The 18,110-nt window shown below is 47.6% G+C and overlaps 1 protein-coding gene across 1 annotated transcript in view; it reads right to left on the bottom strand.

Moving 5' to 3' along the window:
- LOC8041502 (glutamate receptor ionotropic, delta-1-like) overlaps positions 1 to 18,110 on the bottom strand; it is a 192,569-nt gene that overhangs the window by 40,873 nt on the left and 133,586 nt on the right. Inside the window, exons 2-3 of the mRNA XM_040206800.2 lie at positions 4,996 to 5,277; positions 2,461 to 2,666 (exon numbers count right to left, since the gene is read on the bottom strand). Of these exons, the coding sequence (XP_040062734.2) occupies positions 2,461 to 2,666; positions 4,996 to 5,277 (488 nt within the window). The remainder of the gene's footprint in view (positions 1 to 2,460; positions 2,667 to 4,995; positions 5,278 to 18,110) is intronic.

Below are 18,110 nucleotides of genomic sequence, written 5' to 3' on the forward strand. Positions count from 1 at the left end.
CTGTTCCCATAATGCCTCTCGTGCACCGCTTGAGGGCGCGCGCTATACTTTCCAGAAATGTCCATTGGAAGCATTCCCTGTTCTTAGCCTTATAGCCGCGTAGTCACGCAGCTCATTGTCTCACACATCATACAAAAAACACGGTGTTCGCGGCAGACATGGTGACAGAATCATGTGCGAGCACGTCTCAATCATGTTGGAAGCATGTTTTGCTTTATACACATGTACACTTCGAACACGCCTGCAACTCGCTTTTTTACAGCCTATCTGACAGGAGAAGGATGCTTCAGACAGCGCATGCAGACTGTATTTTGTATAATGTATCCTAGCAGTTTTACCGCGACATAACGCAAGATTACTTTTTCTTAAAATTTTGATCCGACTAGAAAAAACAAAAACAAAAACAAAACAAGCTCGCGTAGAGGAAAAAAAAAAACATTCAAGGAAGATCCATTGGTGGGTCCTTAGGGAATGCGCCAGCAGGACCCCTGGGAAACGCCACACACGTCCCTCTGAGAAACGCTAACGCTGACCCTTTTATTTTTCTTTTTTGGCTTTCTCTTTTGTTTCTTCTGCTTCTTGCTGCCTCTTCTTGACGCCGTTACGGGGCCAGTGTAATTCTTCCCTAAAGGGGGACGTGTTTGGCGTTTCCCAAGGATCATCCTAACGCATTCCCTAAGGATCCACTGATGGATCTTCCTTTAATTTTTTTGCCACCTACTTGGACCATCGCTAGTACTTGGTTCACTCTCCATTTTGTAGCACAAGCCAAGACACACGGGCACCGCACACCTGTAAGTTCAGACTCGCCCCGGCATCCGCGCGCGCATTGGCTTCCGCCCCGTGACGTAGCCTCCCTCTCGCCTTTGTCCTTCACTACTCTCCTCCTCTCTACGCGCAGCGCTTCCCTTTCCACTGTTTTGTCCACAGGCGAACCCCGTCAGCTTTTTTCTGTCATGTGGGTAGTAATGCTAACGGATTAATAAATGGCGATTTTTATAGATTGGCAGCCTTAAAAAAAGAAAAAGAAAAGAAGCCCGAGTATACTTTCCTTTATTCATAACGCGAGCGTCGTAGTGCAACCTACCATGTTCCTGAAGTCAACTCATGAAAAAAAAAATTATGCCGAAATTTCTGAGATATACACTGATTCCCGATGAAATGCGTTCGCATTTAACGCAGGCGTTCCGACTCAGCGAAGGATGGGAATTGCAACCTCGCAACGGTCCGCATACTGTTGCGTTCGGAGAGCGTCTGTTCTCCCGGACGACGGCAGCTTTGGAGACAGCCACCACAGCTTCCTTCGATACTGTTGTTTTCAAAGAGCCAATCTTTCCTCCCGCGTTTCGGCGGCCTCGTGCAAACGGCGTGGTCGCAGCGGCTCGGTTTTACGTTGTTGCGTATGTACGTTGTGCATACTGAGAAAAAAAAACCGCGTGCCTACGCCCCGGTGCCATCGTAAGGCCTACCTTAGGCCCGCTTCAGACAGCGCAAGTTTCCCAGGAACTTCAGTGTCGCTGGCGAGTTGTTCCCAAGCTTTCCCTAGATACTAAATGAAGTTGCTGGAAGAAATTGTCCCGTCTGAAGCGCGTCTCAGAAGGGGAAATTTTCTCAACAACTTCGGTGTTGCTGGCGACTTGTTCCCCACCTTTTCCTAGATTCTCGTGCTGCAACAAGCATTGCTGGGATCTTGTCCGGCTCGAAACGGGCGAGCAACTGGGACAACTCGGCGACGTTTGAAGCGGCAGTAACCAATCAAGGACGCGATATTTTGCATGCGAAACCCGTGTTGTGGCAATATTAGGAATCAAAGACGGCGTTTAACTGGCTTCTGGTTTAAAATGAACCGTTCTTGGTAAAAAATCGTTTCCAAAAAGATGAGTTAGCATTCTCAACGCCATTTATATATATTAAAAAAATACGCTTGTAGCGCGTAACTGTGCCTAAATAGTGAGAGGTAATTCAAATTTTATGATGACGATGGTGACAAATCGTAGTAATTCAGTTGCCGCGTGTGAACGCGGGGACCCTGTGTTGCTGGCGTTGCGACCTCAAGTTTCTCGGAGAAATCGTTCCTTCTGAATCGGGCCTAATGGCGCATTGTTTACACTTGCGAATTCGCAGGCGGATCCGCGCAGACGGAATGTGGATTTCGGAGCCGGGTGGCGAAATCGACTCGTCGCTGGCGGAAAATCTGGATCAGTCGACACGCCATGAGAGGAGTGCGCTTCAAATCAGCAGTGGCACGTCAATGGAAGCGTGCGAGAAGCCTCTTTCCCGACGCAACGAGCGAACGAACGGAGCGAAAGAGCAGGAAGAGAACCGCGCCGCGGCCTTACGAAACCCACTCTGCAGTCCAGTCGAAACCAAAGACGGCTGGATGCACCGGGGCAATAAATGCTTTCGCATTTAAAGCTATCGGGACACTCCCGTTCGTCTAAGCATAGTGGCATATCTTACGTCTGCTTCGAGTTGCTCGGCGAGGGTGTAGTTGCTGAACACGAGGACCCCGAATCCGGAGTACAGGGAGTTCCTCTCCGCTTGACTGCGAAAGATGGTCTCGATTCCCCTCTTGACCAGCTTACGGTCGGGGCTCAGGCGCAGGTAGGAGAAGGTCACGTTGGACCGCTGCACCCGCCTCATCAGGAGCTCCATTCCGTACAGGGCTGCGGAGGGCGTTTGGGGGATTCACCACACGCACTGATTAATTTAAATGAATAGGCGACGTCTTCCTTTTTTTCTTTTTAACACAGAGTGTCACTGGGTTTCCTGAAAAAAGAAAACAGTCACGCTCGTCTGTAACATTAAACCGGTTGCTTCATGCACTTGCAATTGCTTACGACCGAGTGCCTTAAAAGCTCCTGGGATCTCTTATGACGGGAGAACGGACTGGCGCCCTCCGTCGGATAGCTGGGGAACACTTGGCATTTTAGTATATTTCCTTTATTTTTTTTTGCGCATTATTATTTCTTTTTTGGCTTGAAAAGTTTTTGAAAATAGAAAGTTTTAGTATTGCGAAAAGGAGCAAACGCAAGCGCTGTGCGTTTGGTTTAGCGTTGCCATCACCCCGCTGCGCATGTGCATCGTCGCCACGGGCAAAAAAAAAAAAAAAAAAAAGTCAAACAAACAAAAAGAACGCACGCACTAAAACTCACTAATGTCATAATTGACACTTTCTCATAACTAGTACATTTGAATTCGCACATATACTGCAAAACCTTCGATCTACTGAAATCCAGTTCCAGGCTCACCGCCAGCGTGCCAGTCATCGTAAAAGATCAGAAGAATTTGGCTGTAAGCAAACTGAAGTGTGCGAACGAGCCTTAACACATAGGTTAAATTTATACGAAGCGTCCGCTACCACAAGTAATGCGGTTCCGAGAAAATTATCCTTTTTCCTCGAATACAATAATTTGAGGATTTTATGTCGGTCTTCGTTAAAACGCACGGTATACGCTCAAGTACAAACCTTTACGGCCCGTTTGCACACTTGCAACCTAGTAGGACCAACTGAAACAAGATCGGTATTTAAGCCTATTGAGACGCCGTAGGACCAGCTGCGCACTCGGTCCTAAGACGTCGCAAGAGGCTTAAAAACCGGTCTTCTCTCAGATGGTCTCACTTGGTTGCAAGTGTGTAAACGAGCCTTTAAAATCACCTTGAAAACACCACAAAGAAATAAGGCATCCCAGCAGTAAAGAAAGAAATACTCAATGTTTTCAGGAAACTAATACCCGCTTCAGACAGGGCAAATTTACCAGCAATTTCATTGTTGCTTACGAGTTGTTCCCTAGCTTTTCGTAGACCCTAAATGAAGTTGCTGGGAGAAATTGCCCCGTCTGAAGCGGGCCTAAGCAAAGCAGGTGTGTGGGGAGCGTAAACATTTTTTTAAAGGTTACAAAATATTACACTAGCTGGATCATGCTGAAAAGGAAGCGACAACAACAACAACCGTGAGACACAGCATCAGTTGAGCTATCACACGCAGAAAGTGTGTGGACTGCGCAGGCTGTCTGTATGTGAACGGAGTGGGGCTAATGTGTGCGAGGCTAGCGCTACCACACACTTCATGCGTACGATAGTTCAACACACTTTGTGTCCCCCAGTTTTTGTCAGCATAATCAAGCTCGTGTACATTTTTTATTAATTAATTTCTATCAAGTGCTCTCAGCCCGAGGGTGTTGCAGAGGGTCACGAGGGCTAGGAACGAACACAATATTTGAGGTAATTACGTGTGAAAGAAATGCCAAAATGCTGACCTCGTTAGGGTGGTTTAGAAGGCAACGCAATTAAATAAAAATATCACAGAGGTTGGAGTTCGGTGGTTCCATGAAAGCGTGGTTTGGGTTGTAAATGTACAGGCAGAGCTATACCCACCTTGTGTTGTTGACGGAGACCGATATATAAAAGGGTGAAGTTATTAGCTTGTTCCGCAAAGGATTATAGAATATCTCGTGAAAAAACAAAACCAGAACGTTCTCTGCATGATGCAAGCTTACGCAGGCTCAAACTAGATTTCTTCGAAGTTCAGCTGGTTCGATGATAATAGGGACTTTTAGTAGACCGTACGCTAGGGCTTCGCCTTGCTAGGGGACGCTCGTGCCGTCATTTCGAAGCACGGATTGAGCACGCTCCCGCTAGGCCTGCAATCCGCAGCGTACGGTCTACACAAGCTCTCTATGGAGTCTAAAGTAAACAGATCTATCTTGCATCGCTTTAACTGCAGATGAAAATACGTCACTACCGGGGATCCAAATCGAAGGCGCATATTCCAATCTGGAGCTCGATTGCCACGCTCAAAATGCGAGACTGTAACGCGATGCGTCGTGTGCGCATGTACCATGCATAAACGTTGTGGAGTGACAGATTCTCGGTGCTTCAGTGTATACACGAAAAATGGGATGATTGCGCGCTTTCTGTTTCACGTTACTGAGACGGTTGAACGGACACATTACTAACAGAGCGACCTGCAGGTTGCAAAACGTTGTTCGTTACCAAATTTTTCGTCGTAGAGTACCAGAATGTCGGTGAATCCCTCATCTTCGGTTTTGCTGATGACCACGTCGACATCTCTGGCTTCGACGTAGGACGCAATCATCGAGTCTCTGTCGCTGAAGAAGTCACCGGGAAATCCGGTCTCTAAGTGCTCGCAGTTCTGCCTCACGAGTGCCAGGTGCGGCAGATGCATTTGCTTGGCCCTCTCGCCCAGGAAGGCTGCCCGCCCGCAACCGGTCACCGTGATGAGGCCGACCATGCCGGAGTTCCGAAGCCTGCACACTGACACAGAAAACCCGACGACCGTGACGATTCGGATCTTCGATCAAAAGCCTGTTCTCGACCGATGCGATGGCGTAAGGTGGTGGCATGTCTGAAAATACACTCCATTTCACTTTAAGACCGACCGCCGCCGACGCCACGAACCGATGGGGCCAATCAAGCAGCGGCAAAAGTGCACCGTCACGGCCCTCGTCGCTTTTGTACGTTTGATATCGCCAACTAAACCAATGACGCATACTCAACGCATCGTGGTCCTACCCTTTTTTTACAGCGAAGCTGTATATGACTCGGTGGTCGGGTTTTTTTCTCGACAGAAGAGTATTGGACAGATAAAATAGTCGACAGAAAACCTACGCGCGCTCCTTATCACCTTTCACGCGCGCCTTATCTCTTATTATAAGGTTTTGGCACTTGTTTCAATAAGAAAATCACAAAAGAAGTGTCAAGACCACCTGATAGATTATAAGCACGTAGCGCTCGGTACCCCTGGTTCATGATAAAAGCTATACTTGAGGTTTCCAGTTTGGAGCATAATAGTTGTGCTTCTTAGAGGTAGAAGGTGTAGTGTTTTTTATAGCAGTGCAAGCTATGAACCCGTAAATTCCAATAGAGCTAGGCGAGTACAGCTGAAGCATCTATCCTTCCCAGCGACGTACACGTTCAAGAAATAACAGTGTATGTGCAGACGACCTGGTGATAATTAATCATAATGTAACACCTATGACCTGAAACGTTCTTACTTTCTCCGCACCACAGCAGGTGTTACATTACGATTACGTTCAAGAGTTTAGTTATTTCAAAGTATCGATTCTATTGAGGCAACACTTCTCCGCAATATTTGTCGTGGGATAGTATTGCCAGTGGCAAGGGTGCAAATTCTAAATACAGCTGAATAAATATCATTCGGTACCGCTGCATTTTAATTAATTTAGGTATGTTTGTAACCGGCCTTTAATTATTCTGTTTTTGAAAAAAAAAAAAAAAAAAACTGTAAGCTTTAACTCAAAATCCCGGAGTTAGAAATTCAACACAAATAAACTCCGATAAACCCCGACTTTTTAGCGAAGGATAAACTCCGGAAAACACGCTCAGAATTTCACAAGAAATAGACTTCGAAAACACGGAATATTAGATATAAGCGAATTGACAAATCTACGTCTGTGAGTGCGTAAGGCTTGCTTCTGGCGTGCTCGAGTTACTTTTCTTTCTCGCCACCTGCATGTAGCTAATCGCTATATGCCGGCTCCCAAAAAAAACTTTGCGTGCTCCCAAAAAAGACAGTGCCATATAAGCAAGGCACTGGCTCTTTTTTTCGTTTGGGGGGAAGGGGGGGGGGGGGGGGGAAGGGGGGATGGGTAGGTGAGGGAATATTGCAAAGTCGTTGCTCAGATGAGGGCTGAGACGTAGAATAGTCAGGATAGGAGGGCAGTGAGGGCAGGAGCCTCGTAAAAGTAGAAAAGAAAAAAAAACAGAACACCTTAACGTATGCTCTATACACATGCAGGGAGGTAGAAGCACGCTAAAGTGGGAAGAGATTGAAGAACCATTAGAGGCAGAAGAGTTTACAGTGTATAGGTTAGCAGAAACACACGTTAGAAATGACGAGGAACCGCCATACATACCAGGCTGCATTTGGATGGTTTGCAACTGGAAGGGACGTTGATGTAGCTCAGGCCCGAGGGACGTCAGAGAAATAGATCTTAATCAGGAAATATTGACCACTGGGGCCCTAAACTCGTCAGATACAAAGTTGTAGCCGAAAGTTCGCGGAGCGCGCCGATTGGACGCCGGCGAAAAAAGCGCGAAGTCATCGTCGGAATAGTCCAATAAATGCGCTCCGTGAACTCCGGCCCCAACTTTGTGTTTGACGAGTTTAGAGCCCCAGGAGATATGAACGCCCACTTTAGAAAATTTCGACAGGTTCGCTTCAGGGATGCCACAGGAAAGATGTTTGAAGAATTCTGCCATTCCCTGGATCTAGTGCTAGTTAATGCCCATGTAAAACGCGATGGGAAGATAACGTGGAAACGAAACAACTCCCACTCAAAAATTGACGACTGCTTAATGTTACACAAATTGTACGATAGATTAGGAGGTATGAAAATAGATGAGGAAAGTATAAAATATAGGAAGTTACCACAGGAGAATGATTAGATCTGGCACATCAGAACTCGAACAACAAGCTCAGGGACGGAAAGGTAGACCGAGCCTAAGGAAACTCAGCTACAGCTAGAATGTATTTAAAGAGATAGAAGACATAGTATCTATGCAACCAGAAAGAGAATGGACGTATGAGGATCGAGTAAGCATTTTATGAGCGGAATTCGAGACATCAAAAAAAAAAAAAAAAAAGGACCAAAGTGAAAACGAGAGCACACGTGAAAAAAGCTGGTCGGATAAGGAGATCAAAGCAGCCATAGTACGACGCCAAGAGGCATCTAGGGAGCACAGGTGGTCAGAAAAAAGGGGGCCATTTTAGCAGAGGTGTCATTAAAATTGGAGAACTTCTAGGAGAGAAAAAGTGAGCATCAGCACTAATGCAGACCAAAATTGGGAGTGCAGGAGTACAGTGAATGATGGAAATAAATAAAAACAAAATGCGGTAAAAATTTTTTTGGGAGCACATTAAATCGCAAGGGAGAGAAACAGGAAGATACCAGCACTTACTGACCACACAAGAGATACTCGAAAAGGCATTTTTACAGCTTGAGTAGAGGGAGACAATGGAAAGCACTGACAGAAGCAGCGTGTAGGAAGATCAGACTAGTGCAATAAAGGTGACGACAAGGGAATGGGACAAGACAAAGAGTAAGGCTCCAGAAGGTACAGCGACTGGCCCGGGTGACACACCCATGAAGCTCATAAAAACCCCAAAAGGAGGAAAATTGAAGTTATGACATGTGATTAACCAAATAATTATTGGAGGAGACGAAGCCAGCGATCGGAAACTAAGCAAAATGAAAATAATATTTAAAGGCAGAGGAAACAAAGACAACATGAAGTCGTACCGCCCGATATCAGTAACGTCACTTTTATACAAATTAGCAATGCAGACAATAAAGCAAAGCTTGGAGAAATGGGTAGAGGGAATGCACATTCTGGGTGAGCTTAAAATGGATTCTGAAGAGATAGAAGGTTAGAAGTTAACGTATTTGTCGTATAGGGATATAGCCAAATCCCTTTTTGGTTGGGTTATTTGAACATAAAGGGAGCATACAATAATACGAACATTGGAAAACTCTGGGGTCGGCTGAAGGGGTATAACTTAGATGAAAATTTGAGTAAATTTGTCTAACAGTAGTACACAGACAATAAGGTAGTTATAACATGGGAAGCTGAAACTGCACAACCAGTAGCAATAAAAAGAGGCCTCAGACAGAGCTGTCTACACTTAGCTCTGCTCTTCATAATGTACGTAAGTTGAGTGTAAAATATATTGGAGCAGAGCAAATTAGGTTTTGATGTGAATTATATAGAAGGGGGGGGGGGGGGGAGAAAGGCAATTCAAGTCATTCCATTAATAATGCATCCAGACGACGTAGCACTCGTGGCAGATAACCATGATACATAGCAGGAACCAACTGGAATACATGCAGAGGAAGGGAACATCTTGGGCATGCGTTTTAGTAGTGACCAGTCTTGTGGAGTAATTGTGTTCAGCGACGAAAAGAGAGGACCCCTAAAAATAGAATAATTAAAATAGGCTATGTAGAAGAAAACAACTATCCGGGCGTATGGCTCAATGAGGAAAGGAAATATCTAGAGGAGAACGAAGAAAATATAGTTAGAATAAGGAATAGAAGTCAAGCAATTATGAAACTCGAAGCGCTATGGAATTATAATAGGTACGATGTGCTCAGGGGTATACGAAAAAGAGTGATGGTGCCAGGACTGGCTTTTTAGCAATGGGGTACTGTGTATGAGATCAGAGATTCAATCAGGATTGGAAACTGGACAAAGGAGAGTGGGCAAGTTAGCACTGGGAGCGCATGGCGGCAGCACACCAAATGAGGGAATGCAGGGGAACATGATCTGGTCGTCCTTCTAAGAGCTAAGAAACAATTTGTAACTTGAAATTTTAAGAGAAGTTAACTGAAATAGATGATATCCGGTGGGCCCGGAAAGTATTAAAGTATTTAGAAATTAAAACTTTAAACACAAAATGGACAAACCAAACCCGATAGCTGACATTTAAATACCTACACACTAGTGATTGGGCTGAGTAGACTAGTTCAGTGCAAACATAAGTGAAAGAGGCAGAAAGGAAAATGAGGGAGGGAGGAATGCAGGAAAAATCAGCTTTAAAGGGATGGTGAACCGAAATTTAGATTAAAAAAAAACAATGCTGGAGATGTAGGCGGGACGCTACAATCCCTACAACACTACTAGTAAGGCGATATCTCAAATGGACGACCGTATTTTTGGAAAAAGAAGCCGAGATTGAACCAGGCCGACGAGGCGCGTGACGTCAAGATACCTCGTTTCATCCTCTCTTTGCTTCGCTCCCTCAAGGCCGCGAGGCGGAGAAGACGCGAGTCCGTTCCCTCTCCTTCTCGGAGAAACATGACGTAAACATTCCTGCCAAATGCGCCTCTTTTCTTGAAAAATACGGTCATCCGTTCGAGATATCGCTGTATGAGTGATGTTTTAGTGTTTATAGCATCCCGTTGCACGCTTTTGCCGGGTGTTTTGGGGATTCCAGATTTCGGTTCAGCATCCCTTTAACAGTGTACTGGTCACCAGAAACAGGACATAAGAAACGAAAAGATGTTTGAAGATTCACGTGAATAGACTTTGCTGTTCGAGGCGAGAACGAGTGCGTAAAGGGCAAAGATGTATAGGGCTAAATTTCAAGAGATAAACACATTATGTGCCGTATGCCATATTAAGGGTCGGACGCTAAAACATTTGGTCTTGAAGTGGGGCTTCGCCCTGCCCTCCCTGTAGGAGTAACGGACCTGGCGGGAGCGCTGGGTTTTGCTGGCGAAGATGGAAGAATGGAGGAGAAAAAGATTACAGTTACAAAGAGGAGGTTAGAAAATCGGTAAAGCATAACAAAGGAAAATTGAATGATACAGAACTAACTAGCACAGCTGGGGATAGGCGGAACAGAGGAAAATTGAACTCCTTCCCGCGTGGCTCCGGCTCAAAGTCTGAACTCTTTCTCCCTGTGGGACTGGTGTTAGGGTAACGCCGACCAGGTTTGACCAGAGGAACATTGGCGACTCCCTCGCCGAAGGAGTAGGCGGGCGGTGATGTTTTTAGTTTAATTTGCCCGAGCCCCCACAGGTCACCCTGGCAATGTCCTACACTTCCTGGCAGTCTTGGGTAGTAACGCGCTACTGTAATTTTGTTACTTTTTTGGTAACTTGTAACTGCAACAAGTTACTTTTTAAAAATGTAAATTGTAACTGTAGTTCTATTAATTTTTCTGAGGTAACGATGAAAGTAACTATGTTACTTTCGTCGTTACTTTCCAGTTTTTTATGCATAATATATCATTGAACGAGTACAATCTAGCTATTCCTTGCACTTTCCAAATTGCCTGTTCCGACATTTCGAGAGTCAAGTTGGCCTTGCACAAACTTGTGAGTGCGTTCTTTCTCACGAGTCACGACCCGATTATTGTCATGTGAAGATGTGATGAAAGAAATCTAGTTATTTTTACGCACGCGCTTGTACTTTGCGACTCAAACACTTACATATTAGTATCTTGAAGCACTGTCTATGTTGCGGTTGTTCCTTTTTCAGCGGAAACGCTTTTTAATCGAGTGAATCAATCGTGCAACAACAATACATGCGGAGGGCACTGCGAATGTTTCGTATTTTGATTTGCGCCACTATTCCGGCGTGGTGTCAACAGCGAGGCAAAATGTACTGCTGTTTGCGCGGTGTTTACTTGTTGCTCTGGTAGCGCGGGGTCTGTTCAACAAGGGCAGGCACGTTTTCGCCATCAAACAAGGAAAACTTTCAGACACTCATTTCGAGAAGACCTGCTGCTAAGTTACAATATGAAGTAAAATGCATACTTTTTAATTTTATGCAATAAAACTTGGTGAGGGGCGTTTTCTATTTTTTCCTAAATTTTTCATGTTATAGGAGAGCAACTGAAAAGTAACGTCGTTACTTTTTAGAAGTAACTGTAACGAAGTTATTCTTCTGTAGTGGTAACTGTAACGGTTACTTCGCTGCTTTTTTCTGACAGTAACTGCAACTGTAACGAATTACTTCTTAAAAGTAACTTACCCAAGACTGCTTCCTGGTGACAGTCACAAATATGCAGACGGGAAGCTAATTGGCTTAAAAGGGCAAGAGGTGGAATTGTACATTTTTGTTTTGTTTCCATGCTAGGTGGCGCAAGCTAACACCCTTTATAAAAGGTACATTCATTAGCATCTCTCCATCCATCAATAGGACTCATCATTGCGTTACTGAGTTGAGGAAAATTCTACTTGGAATGATTCATAACGACCTCTACAGGTACATCCTGATTCAGCATTTTCACGGGCACAAGCCGATCCATCGGTCTCACGTAAACGAGGTCAATATTGTCACGGGTGGTGACCAGAATAACAATAAATAAACAGGAAGAACTAAACGTTTAATGTGGCGAACTTGTGCCAAAACAAAAAGAGAACAGAAAATAATAACAAAGCGTCGCGAGCGTCGAGGTCGGCGAGACAGCAGAGTCGAGCGCTGGGGCGAAACTGACTCGACAAGGTCGCGGGCAGCCTCTTATCTAGAATGAGTCACTATCTCGAAGATTCGGCGGAGAAGGTTCGAGCGTAGCGCGCTCGGGGCGAGAATGAACAAGCACTTTCTAGAACAACAAAAGCAGGGATAAACGATAGTTATGTCCGCAGCAAGAATAAACGAGAACTTTCTACAAGTCTGTGACCCTGCGCGCGACATTATCCCCCCGTTTTAAATATGTGCATCGTCCCGATGCAGCACAAAACGAAAAAACAACAAACAAAAACAAATCCGAAACAGAAAGGCAGCAGAATCGCGAGCCGCAGTTCACCGTTCACAGTTCACCCGTCGACGAGAGTGGAAAGTTCTATCGTTCGTAATACGGCTTCAGCCGGACGACGTGCACCACCTCGGGTCGCGGCTGACGTCTTGCAGATGGGCGCGTTCCGTCGGGAAGGACTTCGTAGTTAAGATCGCCGAGGCGTCGGATGATCTTGTAGGGTCCGAAGTAGCGTTTCAGAAGTTTCTCGCTGAGACCGCGGCGCCGTATTGGTGTCCAAACGCATACGCGGTCTCCGGGTTGAAAGTGGACGTCCCGGCGACGAAGGTTATACCGGCGTGCGTCGACTCGCTGTTGGTCTTGAATCTTGATTCTTGCCAGCTGACGAGCGTCCTCCGCGCGCTGGGAGATCAGTTGAGCTTCGTCGATGCCTTCGTCGATGCCTTCGTCGGCTACAAGCACGCGCCAGACACTACCAGCGACACCCCGGCGTAACCGCTCTGGCGACATCCGGATCCGACCTTGGCACCACCCTCCCCGGCATCCGTGAAATTATCCGTGAAGTCGTCCAGGAGGAACTCAAGAAACTCCTGCCCGCTGCAGTACGCCCGGCCTCACTCTCCATCGCCGAGGTTGTGCGGGAAGAAGTCTAGAGAACCTTCCAGAAAGAGGCTCCCGTCGTCGTGGCAGCCCCCGAGGGGCCCACATTGACTTACGCCGCAGTGGCTCGACGGCCACCGCCTCCTCCTCGTCGCACCTATGTCGCGCCGCCCCGACGTCAGTCTCCTGCGCCACAGCACGACCGACACCACGACGACCAGGTCCAGTACGCCTGCCCGGAGCCTCGCGCACCCCGCACCTCCACCAAAATGTCACGGGTGGTGACCAGAATAACAATAAATACACAGGAAGAACTAAACGTTTAATGTGGCGAACTTGTGCCAAAACAAAAAGAGAACAGAAAATAATAACAAAGCGTCGCGAGCGTCGAGGTCGCCGAGACAGCAGAGTCGAGCGCTGGGGCGAAACTGACTCGACAAGGTCGCGGGCTGCCTCTTATCTAGAGTGAGTCACTATCTCGAAGATTCGGCGGAGAAGGTTCGAGCGTAGCGCGCTCGGGGCGAGAATGAACAAGCACTTTCTAGAACAACAAAAGCAGGGATAAACGATAGTTATGTCCGCAGCAAGAATAAACGAGAACTTTCTACAAGTCTGTGACCCTGCGCGCGGCAATATATTGCGGGACTAGGCCGCCATCGGCCGGGGCCAATGATGGCCCCAGCCGAATAGGCGGTACTTGCCCTCCCGCAGGATGTCGGCACTCTAGCAAGGCGCAGCCAGCAAGCAACACTGAGGGACACTAGTGTGCCATAGAGAGAGAGAAGTGTTGAAAAGAAAGGAAGCCTGGAACTTATTAACCACACCGCCGATTGGGGGCAAGCCAGTTCCAGATTGGGGATGGGGAAAGAGGGGATCAAAAGAAAAGATTAGAAAGGTGAAGAGGGAAGAGAAAAGGCATCTTGGATGAGGTCACAGTTACTTGTTGAGGCTTGTCCACTACTGTATATCTATTTACAGCACTGTCGGCACTTTTACAAGCGGTCTAGTAGGCAGGTATCTTCCAGGAATACAAGAAGATAAGAGAATGTTCTAGCGGCATCACGAACGGAGCCGGGGGGGGAAAAGAATATCTTGCGTAGTAGAGCGGGCAACTCTGTAGTCTTGTCGAAGAAGATTTTTCTCTCGTCTGCGTAATTGGGACAGGCCCAAAAGAGATGGTCCACGTGCCATAGAGTAACTGTATTGTGTGTAAAAGTGTGAATTGCCTCTAATATTGTTATGTATACTACGTGAGTGACTACTATGTATTCACGCGCTGTGAATGAGCGGTGCATTCTGGGTACATCGCCTTTTTTGAGTTTGTGACAGCGAACAGCCATGGCCACGCCGGCCGCACTACGCGGCAAATCTTTCTAGTGTTTAGATGACACCACGATGTGCAGGGCGAGTGTGGCGTCGTGCGTTGTAGTCGGCTGCTGCTCTAAGATGCAACTGAAAAGGAACAAAAAGGGAAGCTCGGCTCTGGTAGAGTACCTTCAAGCACGGGCGTTTGCTGTGTGGTCCTCAGCCATTTTCCCGCCCAATTGGTGTTTTTATGTCTTTTGAAGCGCATGCGATGTGGTGTGATTCAGTGTGATCACGTAGTCTTGGCTAATGCTTGGACGCCATTTCACCGCATAACTCACGCACTGAGTGTGCTAGCGCGTTATGCACTGGCTCACTCAGTGCAACAATGGATGCCTTCAACCTGAGACATACAGATGTGCAGGCACCCTGGGTTCTGAACTCTGGTTCTGAACCATTGGTTCTGAACTTTAACTTCCGAGAAAACGAGCTTTAAAAGGCTCGATTGCTTTCCATTTGAACGCTAATGGCTCGCGCACATCAGCAGGAAATACGTCGACTCAGATCTCGAAACTACCGAGTTTGTCGAGGCACCTCGTCTCGGGGTAAGCTTCGACACGGTTTGTTTTTGTCCGCCATTATTTAACTGAACATACCGCATCAGCGGGCTAGGCTATACTTGCACCCGAAAGTAAAATCAATTACTGTTAGCTGCCAACTAACGGCGACAAAGGTTTTTCGCCTCGAAGCATACCCAATTTTCGTCGTAGTCAGCTGGCGGCTCATGGCGACACACAAATATTTGACTTTGCTGCTAGGCGGAAAAATGTGTCGATGAACGGAGTTTTTCTAGAGGGCAGCTCTTAGGTGCCCGTTTCCGGCTTGAGCGGCGTCGCCGTCGCTGTCGGCGTAACCATGAGGTCACGTGATCCCCGCGAGGTCACGTGTCCCCCATGAGGTCACGTGACCCCGGTGACGTCGCGTTACCCCCGTGACGTCACGTGACCCCCGTAAAGTCAAGTGATTCCCGTGAGGCCACGTGACCCTGGCGACGTCACGTTACCCCCGTGACGTCACGTGACCCCGTTGACGCCACGTGATCCCCGTGAGATCACGAAGGTCACGATGATCACGTGACCTCACGGTTACGCCGACTGCGACGGCGACGCCGCTTGGAGGGAAGAGTAGCAGGCAGGATGAGGAGGTGAGGAGGAGGGAGGAGGGGTATACCCTCCCCTAAGTACCCTTCCCTCCTCCTCCTCAAGAGCTGCGCTCTTGTTCGGTGTTACAGGGAGTTGTAACCGGCTTTCATTTTTTAAGTTGGAACGTTCTTTCGCTAGGAGCTTAGCATTTCGTGAAGCTTGATAAGTGAAGCTTGATGAGCGTGGCCGCGAAGCTCGATGCTGACTGGTTTACGGGGGACGTCACGTGATATGAGGGTTAAGCGAGGAGGAGTGAGGTGAGCGAGGAGGAGCTCGCCCACCTGTGCGTACTAAGGGAAAGGAGCTCGAGCGAACGGAAGACTCTGGAAGATAGTCAGGTTTATCAGCCCTGCATACGTGAAACTCCGAGTATCGCAAAACGTTTATGATGCTAGAACTTCCACGAATGCCACACAATTGCCTCGAAATTTGAAATCAATCTTCCGATGCCGATTTGACGCCGCTCCCAAGGGAAGGAGCTTGTATTCGAGTCGGCCTAGATTGCTGATGTGGCATTTAGGACAAAACCAAAGTGTGCCGACATTTACATGAGACGAAGTGCCTTGAACATACACGGAAACTTGTCAAGATCTTTCCTGTTGATGCAAGCGAGCCATTCGCGTTCTTACGAAGCGGCGGAGAACAGTTGACACTTTTCGCACTCGTGTGTTCGTACTCCTAGGATTTTAAGAAAACCGGGAGGAGGAGGAGGAGGAGGAATAAACTTCATTATGCCTGTATATGGGCCTCTGGGTGGTTCCTTTAGTCCAGGGCCCCAACGCTGTCGGCTGTCAGCCTCGCCCGCCCGATCAACTTTAGTTGGTCGGCAGCAGACGAACTGAGCAGTGCGGCTTCCCAGTTCTCAGGAGTGGGATCAGGGTGGGAGGGGGGGATGTTAGGGTGAGCTGTGCAAAACCACGCGGTGTGTGATAAGGAAACATATTGCCCGCAGTGTGGACATTCGGCTTTGTAGCTTGTAGGGTAGAATTTGTGCAAGAGCGCTAGGTTGCGGAACGCTCCTGTCCATGGAGCTGGCGCCAAGCGACCGCGTCCTCTCTGTTGAGATTTTTGTGTGGCGGGGGGTATTCACGCCTCTGGCCACGATGGTAGGCCCTGATTTCGGAGTACCTGTTTGGCACCGGAATAAAGTATGAATCCGCAACCTTGCTATTCTATTCCTTTTTTTTTTCTACTGCGTCTCGTGGAACAGCCGATTACCATGCACGACATTATACTTGCGCTGTAAAGAGCGGTGTCACCTGGACAAAAATAAATAAAACAATAGGTGAGGGATGCCTCCCGTGTGTGTGGGGGCGGCTGTCTACTCTCACGGACTCAAAGATGGTGATGGGCCCAGAACGCACCGCTCACGGGCCGCGCCCGAGTACGCCCAATAGCAGACACGATCTCTTGAGCCAAAGCAACGGCGGATGCAACGCGACACATCGGAGCGAAAGCCGAGTGTCAAACAAAGGGAGAAGCACGGAACGCCTGAAAACCAGAGACATAGCTGCGGCCACAGAGCCGAAAAGGCGCTTCTCATTACACTAACCGATTGATGTCATAAAAAAACAAAAAGATTATCGAAATAGCCTCGCCTTATCCCGGGTTAAACTGGTGCATTTCAGTTTTCGCCGAAAATCATTAAAAAAAAAGGGCCGAATTTTTTTTTTTAATTTTTGTTAAAATTGCTGTTACATTTTTGTAACAGACAGGGTGTGTAACAGACACGGTAAAAGACACGGTGTTCACTGCAGGCATGATGGCAGAATTATCTTGGGACATGCCTTAGGAATGTTGAAGCATGTTTCATACATGCTTCAAACCTGTTTGGGTGGTTTTTGTATGATAAATTTGTCAAGGCCGTCACACAGGGAAGAAGCCCGCCTCGGATATTGTCTGCTGACCGTCTCTCGCATAATGTACGAAAACGTCGAAAAGTGTGACCGCGGCATTCAGCTGCAGGGGAGAGGCGACACTTACTCTGTTCGTCGTTCCAGGTGACGGGCATCCACAGGAGCTCGACTGTCGGCGCGTTCGTCTCGTTCGAGTACTCTGACACCAAGAAGTCCACAAGGAAGTTTGTCTTCTTCACCCATTCATTTTGTTCCGGGTTCCCGTGGTCCCTGTGCATCATCATTCCTGGGACACGAGAAGCGCATCTTGATTCGTGATTAATGGGGCAACAATTTTTGTACTCTTCGCGAATACCGCTTATAGAACGAATTGTTGACGTTTATGACCAATGAAACACGCGTTCGTTTTTCTCCCCACGCACTAAACGTCGCAGAAAAGAGGAAAGGAAAACGTGCAGCGTTCACCCCCTCAACTCGCAGCCAGAACAAGCGGCCACGTGATCTAGAGCCGATTATATGCCGCCAATGTTGACCGTAGTTGAGGTTGGCAAAGCTCAGGACACATTGTTAGGGTTCGGCTCTTGTCGTCATTGCCGTGATTAAACGCGAGCCACTACCCGAACGCTTGTCCAGCTATTGATTATCACGAGCCCACATCGAGTGCTCAGGCAATGCTCGGGTTCAATCTATGAGCCGCACAGGCACGTAGCCAGGATTTTGTTTCGGGGGGGGGGGGGGGGGGGGGGGGGGAGGCGCCCAAAACAAAATGCTGTATGAGGGGGAGGTGGGAGAGGAGGTCCCAACAAAATGAAAGATTTCGGGGGGGGGGGGGGGGGGTCCAGTCCCCATGGAGCCCCTGGCTACGTGCCTGGAGCCGCATTAAAGTATCATGACTGG

This window comes from Ixodes scapularis, unplaced genomic scaffold, assembly GCF_016920785.2.
Source record: "Ixodes scapularis isolate PalLabHiFi unplaced genomic scaffold, ASM1692078v2 PGA_scaffold2__306_contigs__length_199485367, whole genome shotgun sequence".
Taxonomy (NCBI): domain Eukaryota; kingdom Metazoa; phylum Arthropoda; class Arachnida; order Ixodida; family Ixodidae; genus Ixodes; species Ixodes scapularis.